General features: G+C 32.5%; 2 protein-coding genes across 2 annotated transcripts in view; one reads left to right on the forward strand and one right to left on the reverse strand.

Annotated features, from left to right (window-relative positions):
- The window catches only part of LOC111708597 (transmembrane protein 39A), a 36,088-nt gene extending 34,475 nt beyond the window's left edge, over positions 1 to 1,613 (forward strand). Inside the window, exons 13-14 of the mRNA XM_023482022.1 lie at positions 574 to 651; positions 1,146 to 1,613. Coding sequence (XP_023337790.1) covers positions 574 to 651; positions 1,146 to 1,172 — 105 coding nt within the window. The 3' untranslated portion in view covers positions 1,173 to 1,613. The remainder of the gene's footprint in view (positions 1 to 573; positions 652 to 1,145) is intronic.
- Positions 1,452 to 13,359, reverse strand: LOC111708599 (phosphatidate phosphatase LPIN3; the record flags this gene model as incomplete). Its single annotated transcript, XM_023482026.1, is given in 6 exon segments — positions 1,452 to 2,364; positions 4,091 to 4,245; positions 6,092 to 6,141; positions 10,064 to 10,089; positions 12,080 to 12,172; positions 13,282 to 13,359. Coding segments are annotated over 5 exon segments (411 nt in total). The 3' UTR covers positions 1,452 to 2,255.
- Positions 13,360 to 14,389: the final 1,030 nt, after the last annotated feature.

The raw sequence follows: 14,389 nt of genomic DNA on the forward strand, positions 1-14,389 counted from the left end.
ATCTAACTACAGTGTACAGTATCTAACTACAGTGTACAGTATCTAACTACAGTGTACAGTATCTAACTACAGTGTACAGTATCTAACTACAGTACAAATTGCAATTCACAGGACGACGTTGTCTCTTCTGTCTTCTAGTAATTGAAGCAATTCTAAACCTTCCATCTTTTTCTCTTTTCTCTTCACAAAACCTTCTAAACTGTAAAAATAACCCTCTCGGGAAATTAATAGCCCTTTTTCAATTCCCCATGTCCTCTTTTTTTCCTATAATATATTTTGTAATGATCCAGTGTAGGTTTATTATGTTTAGTGTGTAAACACTAGTCTACACGTTGCAATAAACTAATCTAGTAAACTAACATAGAGTTGTAAACCTATATTTCATATATTAATCTTTTAATTAAAACAAAGCTCATTCAGATTTTCTTTTTATAGTATAGCTTCAATCATTTTTATTTATTTTCGTTAAAATCTGGATCCAATAAGATTAGAGAGGGCCAACAAATTATGAAATTCAATTAATATTTACAATTTTTTAATTTGAGTTGGCGATAATTGTATTTTACTGTTTAGGGAATACTGCTTTTTATCCACTACTATACACTGTTCAAGTTATCTAGAGACTATTTAGTGCTCTCCAAGGTGTATCAGGTTGATAGCGTTTATTTACATGTATATTATTATCACAAATTTAGTTGTAATTTCTAAAAATCAGAGGTGAAAAATTTTATGGGAGCTGTAGCGCTAATCTACAAACTTAATCCCGAATTCCAGGGATTAGCGTTGATCCCTCAATTTTAGCTATACAAAACGAAGAGGATTTAATTTAATTTTGGACTGTTTAATGTCTTTTAAATCCTTTTTAAGTCCGGAACTACGACTTGGAGCCTTTTTTAGTTGTTTGCAAATGTTATATTTTTCAGCCTTAAATTCATGGTTTTATTAGGCTATACGCTTGTTTTGCTACTTCATCAGTGTTATATTTGAATTTTATGCCATTGTCTAAATCAAAGCTGCAAATGGGGATAATTAAAGGTTGCTCTAAAAAAACGTTACCAGATTATTAACGTGGAAGATATCGTCGTTTTACCAGCTTGTAAAGATTTATTTAAGAAATATTATTGAATGGATTTTATTACTTGCAGGCGGAGCAGGTTCTACAGGGGAGATAATCCTATTCCAACTCATATTCTGGATCCTAGCTCTATACAGACACCTCTATATCCTGATCCTACTTGTAAACTTAGTCCTCCCATCATCTGTTTTAAGTGTTCAATGTCTCCAAGGATATTATATGTAAGGAGAGAGAAAAGGGAACTCTCTACTCTACGTGATGTACTAGGAGAGAGTAGGAACTAGATTTATACATTTGTCACAAACAAACTTTCCCCCTCTCCATACTTCTAATTGTTCTAATTGTGTCTGACTATTCACTCTGTATTAAACATTACAAATTTTATTTGTTTATTTTGTGCATTCTGGAACTGGAGACCGTAAACGGTTTCATGTACTGTACAACGAGATACTATGAAGGATCCGGAAGTATCTAAGTCGCAAATATTTGTCAACATTGTACAGCTGTTTGTTAAACAATAAAGTAAACCAAGTCATGATATTAATTCTAATTTTTCCAACCGAGGAATTGGATAAATAACAGAAGAGCCGTCAGAATTTGACAAGAAACCTTGAGAATTTATAGTAGCTTGTCAGATTTTATTCAGTTATGTATAAAATGTACGCTGTAACGTTCTGCTCAGTGTGTAAAGAATACTGCAACATAAAAATAGACTAGTTATGATTCCAATTTCTTTGATGTTCACTAATATGAAATAAGTTATCTGATAATATCATCTGTATTATATTAGACTAAAGATGAGAAAGTTTCTTGGTGTGCTGGTTACTACAGGGAAATATTTCTAGAATAAATCATCTTAAGTGGAACATATTTAGGATTTATTCTTCCTAGATCATCTGAAAGTGGAACATATCTAGAATATAAATTCTTTAGATCATCTTTACCGGAACATATCTATTATGTATATTCTCTAGATCATCTATATTAGAACATATCTAGGATATATATTCTCAATTCGTCTATAGGGTATTTATTTAGGATATATATTCTCTAGATCATCTATATTAGAACATATCTAGGATATTTATTCTGAATTCGTCTATAGTGGAATGTATTTAGGATATATATTCTCTAGATCATCTATATTAGAACATATCTAGGATATATATTCTCAATTCGTCTATAGTGGAATATATTTAGGATATATATTCTCTAGATCATCTATATGTTCGCGGAAGGTCTTGGGTGTTATATCTGTCTGAGAAACCAGAAGACTCTCCTCATCCAGCCTAAACAAATTGTTAGTTAAAAGCAGCTTAAAATCTGGAAGCTGCAAAAGTTTACAAGCAGCTTTAAGTTTAATCTGCACTGAAAGTTTAAAAGCATCTAGTAGTTCAGAAGCTGCTTGAGATTTACACGGGATTTAAGTAGAAAAGCAATATGAAAGATAAAGAAGCTTAATATTTAATTTTTTAGACGCATATAATTCTACTCCAAAGATCGAATCAGATTTTCATTTCTCTTTCCTGACTAAAATTCTCTCGCATCCTTAAACCTTCCCACCTTAAGCATGTACCTGGAGAAAGGCTCTTAAATAAGGTTGGTTACTGTCGATGCGCTCCAATGAACGGAAAATGTGGTCGCCTAAGATAGTTAGATAAAAACCTCATATAACCTCACTGTCGCCTCTATAACATGTGACGTCATATGTGGTTTTTATCTATATCTTAGGAGACGACATGAGCCTTTCACCAGGTACATACTTCAGGTGGGAGAGAATTTTTGCCAGGTAAGAGCAATGAAAATATGATTCGATCTTTGGAGTAGAATTATATTCAAATCTGAGCTTTCCTCTGTCAGAACATTATCTACAACTCTGAGCTGTGACAATAATTGCCTCGAAACCTGGGTTTACAGTGTCATACTTGACTAAACGGTTTTACTCTGATAAAATCTCATCAAATTGTAAAGTTCCAAGAAATAGGTTTATGCGTTAATATTGTAAAAATAAGTTTGTTTAAGATCAAAGGAAAATTGAGAGAACTTTGCCACAAGAATTTTACAGAAACAATATTACACTTTGCTGGCAAATTTGTAATATGATGGGATTAAGTTTAGCTGTAAGTGTAACTTGTTCCAAGTTATTTCTTGAGCTCGAGATTTAGTTTGTAAATAGTGTTTATCTTTCTTTTATCTACATCACTCACTAGTTCATATACTGTTAAGTGAATATCCATGTTAATTTCATTCTACACTTTATAACAACTTTATTCTTACTCAACACCACAACCAACTATAAACTTTTAATAGAAAATATTTTTTTATTTTTACGTGAATCAAGATCTTATTCCTTTCTAGTACCCTGTACCTTCCTTCCGGGGTGTATAAATTTAAGAATAAATCATACCCCCCCTCCCCGAGGGGTAAGAGAAATGATTTTTGACTTTTTCAGTCCGTATCTAGTTAGTCGTTCAGGCTTTGGACTTTCATTTTTTACTACAATATGTCTTTTGACTGTTCATGAAACGTTACAAAATTGGAGGATCATAGTGTTATAAACATTTCAAAAAATATTGCAAAAAAAAACCAGAAGAAGCATATTAAAGTCTTAAAACAAAATTTACATTTGATTTTAGACCTGTAAATGCACTTGATTTCTGAGATATCTTTAAAATGGATTTGCGGAAAAATCCCCAGGTGGCATTTTCTGAAAATTGAGGTTATAATTAAGTAATAGACTGCATATTAACATCTCCTGAAGAAAAAGTATAGGTGTTTTGACTTAAAACCTGATGGTCCATTTACAGTAGTGTGAGTAATAATAGTTTTCGAATTCCAACAGAGGGGGCGGTCGCCCCCCTGTAGGAACACAGAGGAGCGTGCGTCCCAACGCCGCCCCCATCAGCTCAGGCCCTGTTTTGGATATAAAAATTCTTAAATTTTGTAAATTCCTCAAGCGGTGATCGGCAGTATTCCTCATACGGAACTATGACACTGTTAATTCTTAGGAACTACCTAAATATATGATCCTCTGGTATGCTGAGAGCTTTGTATGCCATTATATCTGAATCTCTGTTCCCGTAAGCTGCGAACAATGGATTCCCAGAGAAAACTCCTCGAACTCTTGCCAGCTTACTGATCTTCTGCACCTCAGGGTTTCCATCTATTATCTAGATATATATTATATACCAGAAATTCAAGGCGCTTCGCGCCCTTCTTTCTAGCCTTAGAGGGCGCTTCGCGCCCATCTTCTAAATTAGTTGTGAACATGTTCTCTTTGTGTACATCGTAAAACAAAACAAAAATAATTCGCGGATTTTCACAAAAAATTTCGCGGATTTTCAAAATTTTTAAAAATTTAATGACGATCGAATTTTGATGGAGACAAATATTTGAAATTTTGATGATTCATAAACCTTCCCTGGGGTCCCTAGATGTCCCACCAAAAATTTGGGCCCGTTCGGTTCAGCCGTTTTGACGTTTATTGGATACAAACAAACAAACAAACAGACAAACAGACAGACAGACAAGCCAAATCTATATATAAATTTGGCTTGTCTGTTTTGGTGTCTGTCTGTTTGTTTGTTTGTTTGTTTGTATCCAATAAACGTCAAAACGGCTGAACCGATCGGGCCCAAATTTTTTGTGGGACATCTAGGGACTCCAGGGAAGGTTTATGAATCATCAAAATTTCATAGATTGCTCCATCAAAATTCGATCGTCATTAAATTTTTAAAAATTTTGAAAATCCGCGAAATTTTTTGTGAAAATCCGCGAATTATTTTTGTTTTGTTTTACGATGTACACAAAGAGAACATGTTCACAATTAATTTAGGAGATGGGCGCGAAGCGCCTTGAATTTCTAGTATTATATATATTTTTATAAAGATGCATGGTGTCCCAAGAAACATGACACTAGCAAGACGACTTGAAGTAAAATCTAGTGATAATAATTACAAAAAAGTTCTGGCATTTTAAAAATGTGGTCTGCCTTTTTTTCTGTTTTTAATATTATACGAGATAAAAACAATATCGTTTAGATTTCGACAATTTTGGTTTTATTTAATATTGAAATCTGAACAAATGTAATATTGACAGTACAAAAAATACAGACCACATTTTGAAAAAGCTGGGACTAGGAAAAGTTTGTGGTTATTAGTTTAATAATCATACATGTTAAAGTACAGGTTAAACCACAAAGGATGAGACTTCAGAGACGACTATACGGAGTTTATACTGTCCATTTCCTTATATTTAGGATGATCTGCCTTGAAAAACAATATTCAAGGCAGAGGCAGAAGACTTAGTATAACTTTGGAATTTTATGAGTATCAGATAGTTCTCATAGACTTATTCTTTGTGGGTTACCCTGTAGGCTGACGACTGAATGCCACAAATCAAACCAAAGATCAAAGGCGACTTTCAAGCCGTCTTGCATGTTATGTTTTGTGTGACACCCTGTAGATCAAATTATACTGATTCCCCTATTTCTAGGAAAGATTTGAAGGTTTCTAATCACTAAACTGAACTTCTTAAAATACTCTTTTCCCTAAATATATTCTATTTAATAAAGATCTTTACTCATATATATTTGTTCATTACATAGCTTCCCAAACGGCTGGACCAATTTAACATTTTAACAAAAATTTCCCACCAAATAAAAAATTAAGATTTCAGGAAAAGTTGTCCCCAACTGAAAAAATGCCCTTAAAAAAAAGATAAAATTTTTTCCAACACTTTACTCCCAACTGAAAAGAATAGGTATTCTACTTTTTATGGTTGAGTAAAATGCAAATTTTTTTGCCCCCCCCCCCCCCTCCCCCCCCCAGAAATCTAATGTAAAAACCAAACTAAACAATTATACCAAAATTATAAGAAATTTAGCCAAACTAAAGAAGTACAAAAATTATAAGAAATTTAACCTAACTAAACAAGTACCAAAATTATATGAAATTTAACCAAAACTAAACAAGCAAATAATTCTATTTTATAGTTTCCCAAATATTATTTATCTACCTCGGCGGTGAGCGCATTGATAACAGAATCTGTATAGAGCAGGATTGGGCCTAAAATAGAATTAGGATTGAAATACTTTCATTTCATAATGTAGGAGGGTNTAGCTTAAGAAATAAAGGAGGAGGGTATGTTTTGGGAAATTTAACTTGGCGTCAAATTGTATGCAGTAAGTTAATATTTCTATGGCTCTTTCTGAAAAGAATTGAACTTCCAAAGAGCCTGGAGTTCATGGTATTTATATATACACACATTAGGGGGATAGGGTTTGTGCATATTTTACTGCGACATATCTTTTCATCACCAGCTCACCTTAAAAATACACAACTTGCTAAATTCTATATCTAAAGTTAACTCGAAAATCTTCATTCACAAATGTCTTAAAAACATGGAAAATAAGCTGTATAATCAGTTCAAACAATTTAAAAACCTCGGAAATGTCTGGTCTCTGGATTTCCAAAATGTGTTCTATGATTTTTGTCCCTTTAAAGTCAAACTGGATGAAGATATGAAGAAAATCGTTCCACTATGAATCTATTAGATAAATCATAAAAGAGACCACATTTTGAAATCTCATGAGATGCACATTGGGGTTTTCAGGGTTTTTGGACTTTTTTATTAAAAAATATGGCAAATTTTTGCGGTGAAAGAAAAAACTTGCGAAAATCTAACCAAAAAAATAGTTTTTTGTTAGTTTTAATTTTATAATTTTCTCTTAGGAAAAAAATATTTTAAAGTTTAATAAAAGCAGAAACAGCTCTGAAATGTTGGAAGTTTTATAAAAAGTTTTCAAAAAACAAAACCAAAATGATTACCCACTCTAGACGCACCTTTTATGAAAAACTCTTTATTAGTTATTAGAAATTCATGAAAATCATGGACGAGATCGTACAACTATATTTAGTTACAACCGGTGATCTATATGTAATATGTATTTTCATTTTACTCATATATCCTGTTACAAAAAGTGTTAATAATTCATTTATTCTAAATAGTAAATCTTGACTCATATCACTTTAATTACCATTTAATATGTAAAAGTTTATATTTAGTATTCCTGAAAAGCAGTTAAAGAGAGTACCCGGTAATGTATGGAAGTTGAACTGAATATGTTGCATTGTAGAGAATTTTTTTAGGATTTATTTGAGACAAATAAAACATTTTAATGATGTATAATTACTGAATTTGAGCGCAAAGCCGGCTTTTAAAATAATCCATACGGATGGTTACGTTTTGAGGATCGATTTTTTTTTATTTATTAAACAACGTCGACAAAAAATGTTTCAAAAATTCTGTAGGAAATTAATTAATTGTGCAGAAATATGTCTCAATAGAAATTTGTCAATTAATTAGTTTACTGTAGAATTTGAGTTACATTTTTTGTCGTTGGTATTTAATAATTTTTAAAAATTGATTCTTAGAACAGATGATTTTGAACGTCAGCTTTATGCTTAAACTCAGCAATTATACACCATTAAAATTTCTACAATACTACATTCTCAGTACAACTACCATACATTGCTGGTCGCTCCCTTCAAATAAAAGTTCCAATATATTAATTTCTTAGTGCATTTTCTATAGATACTAGGCGTCCAGAGCTGAAAACTTTACAATGAGGTATCCTTAATCCCGATTACTTAATCTGAATATCCAATGGACACACTTTTGATTTTCTTCTTAAACCGTTCTTTCTTGGATATAGTAGAGAAAAATCAAAAGCCGGTTTTTAAAATTAATCCCGCTTCTGTATATAAATCTTAAATGGCGCGCAAAATTTCAAATTTATCGGCTCTGATTGGTTGAATTTTATACACTTTTCAGGATAAAAGTACAAGATTAGGTTAGTCTCAATATTAAGAAAAAGAGATAATCAAGCATTAATCTCGATATCCACCATTCTATAGTTTTCACCTAAGGACGCCAATCTTAGATGTAAACTTTTAATTGTTGCTCTGTGGCATTAATTTTAAATCATCTAACACTTCTTCGCGGATTTTCGATTTTTTAAGGTGATTTTGAAAAAGCAACATTTTTTAAGGCAAATTTATTTTGAATTCTGGCCATCCCTAAACCTTCCTTAGTGTGATGTGAGGCCCCCACAAAAACATGGGCAAGATCGGTTTAGGTGCGCAACTACGGGGGGGGCAATGGGAGCAAGCCCTAGCCTGATTAAGCCCCACTCTCAAGAAAACTTGCCCCCTAGGGGCAAGAAGTCCTTGACTGAGGTCTATATAGTTCCAAGCATAGTTAATTTTCTCATAAATAAAAAAAATTTATTTCCACGGGCAACGCCGGGCCCTTCAGCTTATTTGTTATAAAAACATACACTCGTTTATGCCCCCAACTCTTAAAGCAAACTCAAACTCTACTAGAACATTTTTTAATATAAGCTCAGATTCTTTTTATTTTTGCTCCCTTTCTTTAAAAAATGCCCCCAAATTCGATTTTTAAAATTACACTCACACATTCTTATTCAAATTTCCCCACCAGACTTAAATTTAATCGCTTTTTTCAACATTTTTAACCCTTAGTGTTTTAGAATTCTACCAAATATTTTTAATTTTTACCTAAATAAAAATATTACCCCCAAGAAGAAATTCTGTGTCTAAACATTCTTAATGTATAATCCAAAGAATATAGATTTAAGATTTTTGCAACACAAATTTTCCCCAGGCTGAAAAGAATGCCCTCAAATAAAAAATTTGCCCCAAAATATTCTGAATTGGTAAGGGAGTTTTTCATGGTTGAGTATAATACACATTTTTCCTTTATTTATTTGCCCTTTGCCCCCCCCCCCCCGCAACCTAATGTCGTAGACCTCAGATATTTCAACTATGAATTCTGTGGATAAAATAATCTAAGTTTGAAATATAAAAGTTTTACACCTTTAGGAATTAAACAACTTGAGTTAGTGGTAAAGACTCAATTCCTTTAGCCAATTATTGCCCCATTTAAACTCAATTGACCTACACAGAGGGGACGAGGGCCAGCAACAACAATTTCTCGTCCGAGCCACATTTTCTCGTCTGAGCCACCTCGGAATCCTCGTCCTTAGATTATTACGAGTTTTAAAGTTTTCAATTCTCGAAGATATATGGCCACGTTAGGGCATAAAATATGGATGGACTTAAGTAATATGCAATGATTACATCATGTTGGAATCTTTAAACCCATGAGAATTATGTCAAACTTTATTTAGATAAAACTTAAATCTCTTCTGCCTCTGTAATGGCTAACCTTCACTTTATAAAATAAATAGCAAAACATTTGTTATAATATCTCGATGGTTATACCTCTGCCTATCATTTTCCCCATGGAATCACACGGAAAAATTCTAAGGTTTTCACTAACAAAAAAGATTAAGTTTTATAAACTTGGAATTATTTGCGGCATTCTAAGCCAGGAATATCTGAAAATGCACGTAAAAAAGTGAACATTTTAAGGACATTAAACTTGAAAACTTTAATTCAGTTGAAACTTTTTTTTTGATTGACAAAAAATTCAACATTTCATTTATGCCCTAACGTGACCCGATTCTTAAAAAATAGTTTTATCTGGGAGGATTGAAAAAAATATTATTGAAAGGACGAGGATTTCGAGGTGGCTCGGACGAGAAAATGAGGAGAATGTGGCTCTGACGAGAAATTGTTGTGGTTGGCCTTCCTCCTCTCCTACACACGTGACGGTACAACTCCTTTTCAGTTCCGCCAACTCACCCTTTAAAAAAAGGTCAAATGAACAGTTTCAGTGGATAAAGCGCATTTGCGCGACATGTTGCCGCTAAACACTAAATTATTTCTCTTTTATGTTCTGTTGAACTCTAGAACCTCATCTATATGTCACTTTCGCTGGATCTAGGGAGCAAAAGTATTGGACCCTTGGGAATTCTTTTCTATGTAATATAAAGTAATTTTCTTCCTGCAGGCCCTCCCCCCTCCCTCCCTTTCTGCCCTTGAACTAAGATTGTACTTAAACCTGAAGGCATTGTGTACTCCTCTTCTCTGTATCAAATATTCTTGTTATTATTAAAAAAGGAAAGAATTCGTTTTTAAAATACATATTCCAATGAGAATCAAACTTAAGCTTGGTAATAAAAAATGTTATAGTTGGAAATTGATCTTGATGGCACAAGAGCAAAAGGTGAATTACAGCCGAAGCTATCTTTTCATTAAAAAATGTTAAACTCAGGATATGTTACTTTAAAAAGGATTTTTGACTTTTTCCTGTTATGTCTTGTTTTGTCCTGTTTTGTCTTATTTGTCTTGTTTTGTCTTGTTTTGTCTTGTTTTGTCTTGTTTTGTCTTGTTTTGTTTTGTCTTGTTTTGTCTTGTTTTGTCCTGTTTTGTCTTGTTTTGTCTTGTTTTGTCCTGTTTTGTCTTGTTTTGTCTTGTTTTGTCTTGTTTTGTCTTGTTTTGTGAGAGAAGTGAACTTCTGAATATAAATTTGTATCTTCTCTACATAAATATTTTCAAAACAGAAACTTCGAATAGACTAAATATAAATCCTTGTTGAAACTGGACCAACTGGACACCTGCATTATTCAGAATCATCGAGCATATTTTTTATCTTGAGCTTTTTCTAAAAGACCAATCTTTATAAAAAACTTTGACAAAGCCATTCTCAATTTTGAGTTTTTCGAGGTTTGTTAATTTAATTACGATATATATATTAAAAATTATCAAATCTTCATGCGTTAAAGAAAATTTTAAACAATTTCAAGTTTATTTTTTCATTTTTTTTATTTTTAAAATTATGGAAATGGAAAAATTATAATTTTAAAGTTTTTGAAAACAATAACGCATCAAAACTATCAATTTAAAGTAAATGTTTCATGAAACGTAGTCTTAAAATCACAAAATAAAATTTGTTGACTTAAAATCAATTATTTCTCAAGATATGCGTAAATAATATTTTTAGAAATGCAAGCTCATATATAAATTCTTTTCCAGACGTCTAAAATAAAAACTTCAGGATAAATGCATAAAATATGCATAATCTATATCATCCTATCCAAATTACTGACAGTTTAATTACTAGACGATATGAATATGTACTTAACTGATAAGTTATAAAAGGGTGATTTTCCAAATGTAAAAAGGATATAGTTTTTTTGTCTATAGTGTTAATTACTAATCTCAACTATTTGTTAAAGATTACATATATATATTTTTTCCACACATTATATAATAATAACAATAATCAGGCCAATAACCTTCCTCGAATCTTATTAAGCCCTAAAAAATATTGGCCAAGTCGTTTTTACGGCTGTTTTCAACACAGAAATAACTTAACAGGATTATTTTATATTGTGCCATTGATTTATGCTTACCACCCTAGAGAGTAAACTTTCTTTGACTATAATGAAGGGGTTTTAAGGGGGGGGTTGTATTTATATTTAGTATAAAATTTAAAAAATAAATAGTTTGTTTCATGAATGTAAACTATTAAACATGAGTAGGGAGTTCATTAAGATTAGTTTAAAACCAGAGTGAGTGAATAGTTAAGGCTGTATTGAGAGAGGAAACTCAACCGGAAATTCTTAAAAAGGAATAAAGGCAGCACTCAGATTGTTTACATTGCTCCCAGAAATGGGAAGGGGGTACAGCACAGTGCACAGCCAACCTATTGTAAAGGACCTTAACCATAACAACGTTATTTGTCTAAGGAAATCAAGCGAAAACAGTGTGCATTGGTTTTATCCAAATAAACTGCATATACTAACATATACTAAATCAATTATCTAGCTAAAGATACTTTTGGAAAATTGGGAACTTTGTCATTTTAATTTTATGTTACTCTTTTTTCAAACTCAAAATGTCTAATCCTTATATCTTTGCTACATAATGTCGCAGACCTTTAATATTATAAATAATATAATTAGATATTTAAGGTTTACACAATTAGGTTACAAAGAAATAAGGATTAGAGTTTCTTTGTATATAAATATGAAAATTATAGTACTTGAATATATTGAATATTAGAAGAATATCCCTGAGTGAATGTAGATATTCTCTAGTACTCTCAGACTGTCCTATTCCTCTTGAAGATAAATATATCAGCATATATCCTTCATCTGAGATCTTCCTACGAAATATTTAACTAAAAAAATATTTTATTTTAAATAAGGGGTTCGACGTTATTCACACTCATACAACAAATTACGCTAAATCAGTAAACAATTGTTTCCAGTTAGTTTTCCAAGTCTTTTAATCATTTGTTTAGCACAAGGCTGATTAAAAGGTATATATACACCACAACGTTTTGTGTTGCGAAGCTTAAAAATAAATATATATATTTTCACAGTTGTATCATGTACAAATCTATCTAGACTATCACTTATTCATAAACCATTACAGTTTTTGTGAAATACTTTAAAATGAAATACAATAAAAGCACAAATTTAAGTATTTCTCAAACACTATAATGTTTTGTGAATTGGTGGTAGTCTGTATATTTAGGTTCGTTAAATGATACAACTGTGAAATTATATAAAATTTGTCTTTCTTTACATAAAGCTGCAATAGTTCTGCTCAAGTTTAGGAATTTGTGATATTTAGAAAAACAAAATAAGAAGTATTTATCTCAATAAAATTGTTTATGTACCAATACCATTAAAAACTTGATGAACATGTTGAGATTTGTCGAAAAAAAGGCTTTTGGTGGATGTAAAAGCGAAATATTTTTCATTGAATATCGAATTGCTGGACGTGAGACAGAGTTGGGGAGCCTGTCAGACGTAGCATGAGACTCAGAGACGATTTTGATTGGCTTGAAGTCTGCTAGGAGGCCATTCTGCGAATCAGGAGGCTCCGGAGGTCAGTTTGCGGGGCTAACATATGTTCTGCACCCCCTCCCTCGTACAAAGAGAAAATTGCTCACAGATAAAGCCACAATTCAAAGTTGAAATAGTAGATGGGCGCGAAGCGCCCTAAAAGCCTTGTATATATATATATATGCATAAAAAATTAGTTGAGAGCTCATATATATATATTGTGTTTAATGTTTATATCTTCTTAAAATAAGTCTAGAATATTTTCTCTTGACTGTTAAGGTTATTGCTGAACGCTGTGTTTCATGATTTACATATATTCATGAGAGCTGCGGCTCTGATCGACAAGGGGAATTTTGTATAGGTTCATGTTAAGCAGGGTCTATATAAGTTGGAAAATCGACATGAAATTACCAGTTCAGACCTGTAAAGCTCGACAACTCCTTGATGTTTCCAATCTGATATTCCTAGAGCCGGGAGAATTAAGCCACGGACATCAGACCTAGAATTAACAATCTGATATTTATGAAATGTCTTTTCTGTGAACTGTCCTATTCATGAAATGTCCCAACGCCAACAAAACGTGGTCAACAAGTTTTCATAACAACAGAATTCTTTTATTATTCTTATAACCTGACTACTATTATAACCTCGTTCCTGACTACCCGCCTCAAACAATCTTGTTTTGAACACATTCCCGAAAATGGTCATCATGTTTTTTGATATTTTTTCTTGTATTGACTAAAAAATTAGGAAACGTTTCTTATAGATTTAAAATTAAAGATTTAAACCAATGGTTTGAATATTCCTACTATTCATAAGCTAGCGCGCGCACTCAACTGGGATTAAAAAAATTTGTTCCCAAGCATTTTTAACTAGAAGAGATTTTTTCCCGGACTATTTTTTAATAAAATCATACTGGTGTACTGGTGTACTGGTGTACTGGTATACTGGTATACTGGTATACTGGTGTACTGGTATACTCGTATACTGGTATACTGGTGTACTGGTATACTGGTGTACTGGTGTACTGGTATACTGGTATACAGGTATACTGGTGTACTGGTGTACTGGTGTACTGGTGTACTGGTATACTGGTATACTGATATACTGGTATACTGGTATACTGGTGTACTGGAGTACTTGTGTACTGGTATACTGGTATACTGGTGTACTGGTGTACTGGTGTACTGGTATACTGGTATACTGGTATACTGGTATACTGGTATACTGGTATGCTGGTATACTGGTATACTGGTATACTGGTATAATGGTATACTGTTATACTGGTATACTGTTATACTGGTATACTGGTGTACTGGTATATCTGGTGTACTGGTGTCCTGGTATACTGGTGTACTGGTATACTGGTGTACTGGTATACTGGTGTACTGGTATACTGTTATACTGGTATACTGGTGTACTGGTGTACTGGTCTACTGGTGTACTGGTATACTGGTGTACTGGTATACTGGTATACTGGTATATTGGTGTACTGGTGTACTGGTATACTGGTGTACTGGTATACTGGT

This window comes from Eurytemora carolleeae, unplaced genomic scaffold, assembly GCF_000591075.1.
Source record: "Eurytemora carolleeae unplaced genomic scaffold, Eaff_2.0 scaffold854, whole genome shotgun sequence".
Classification (NCBI taxonomy): Eukaryota; Metazoa; Arthropoda; class Copepoda; order Calanoida; family Temoridae; genus Eurytemora; species Eurytemora carolleeae.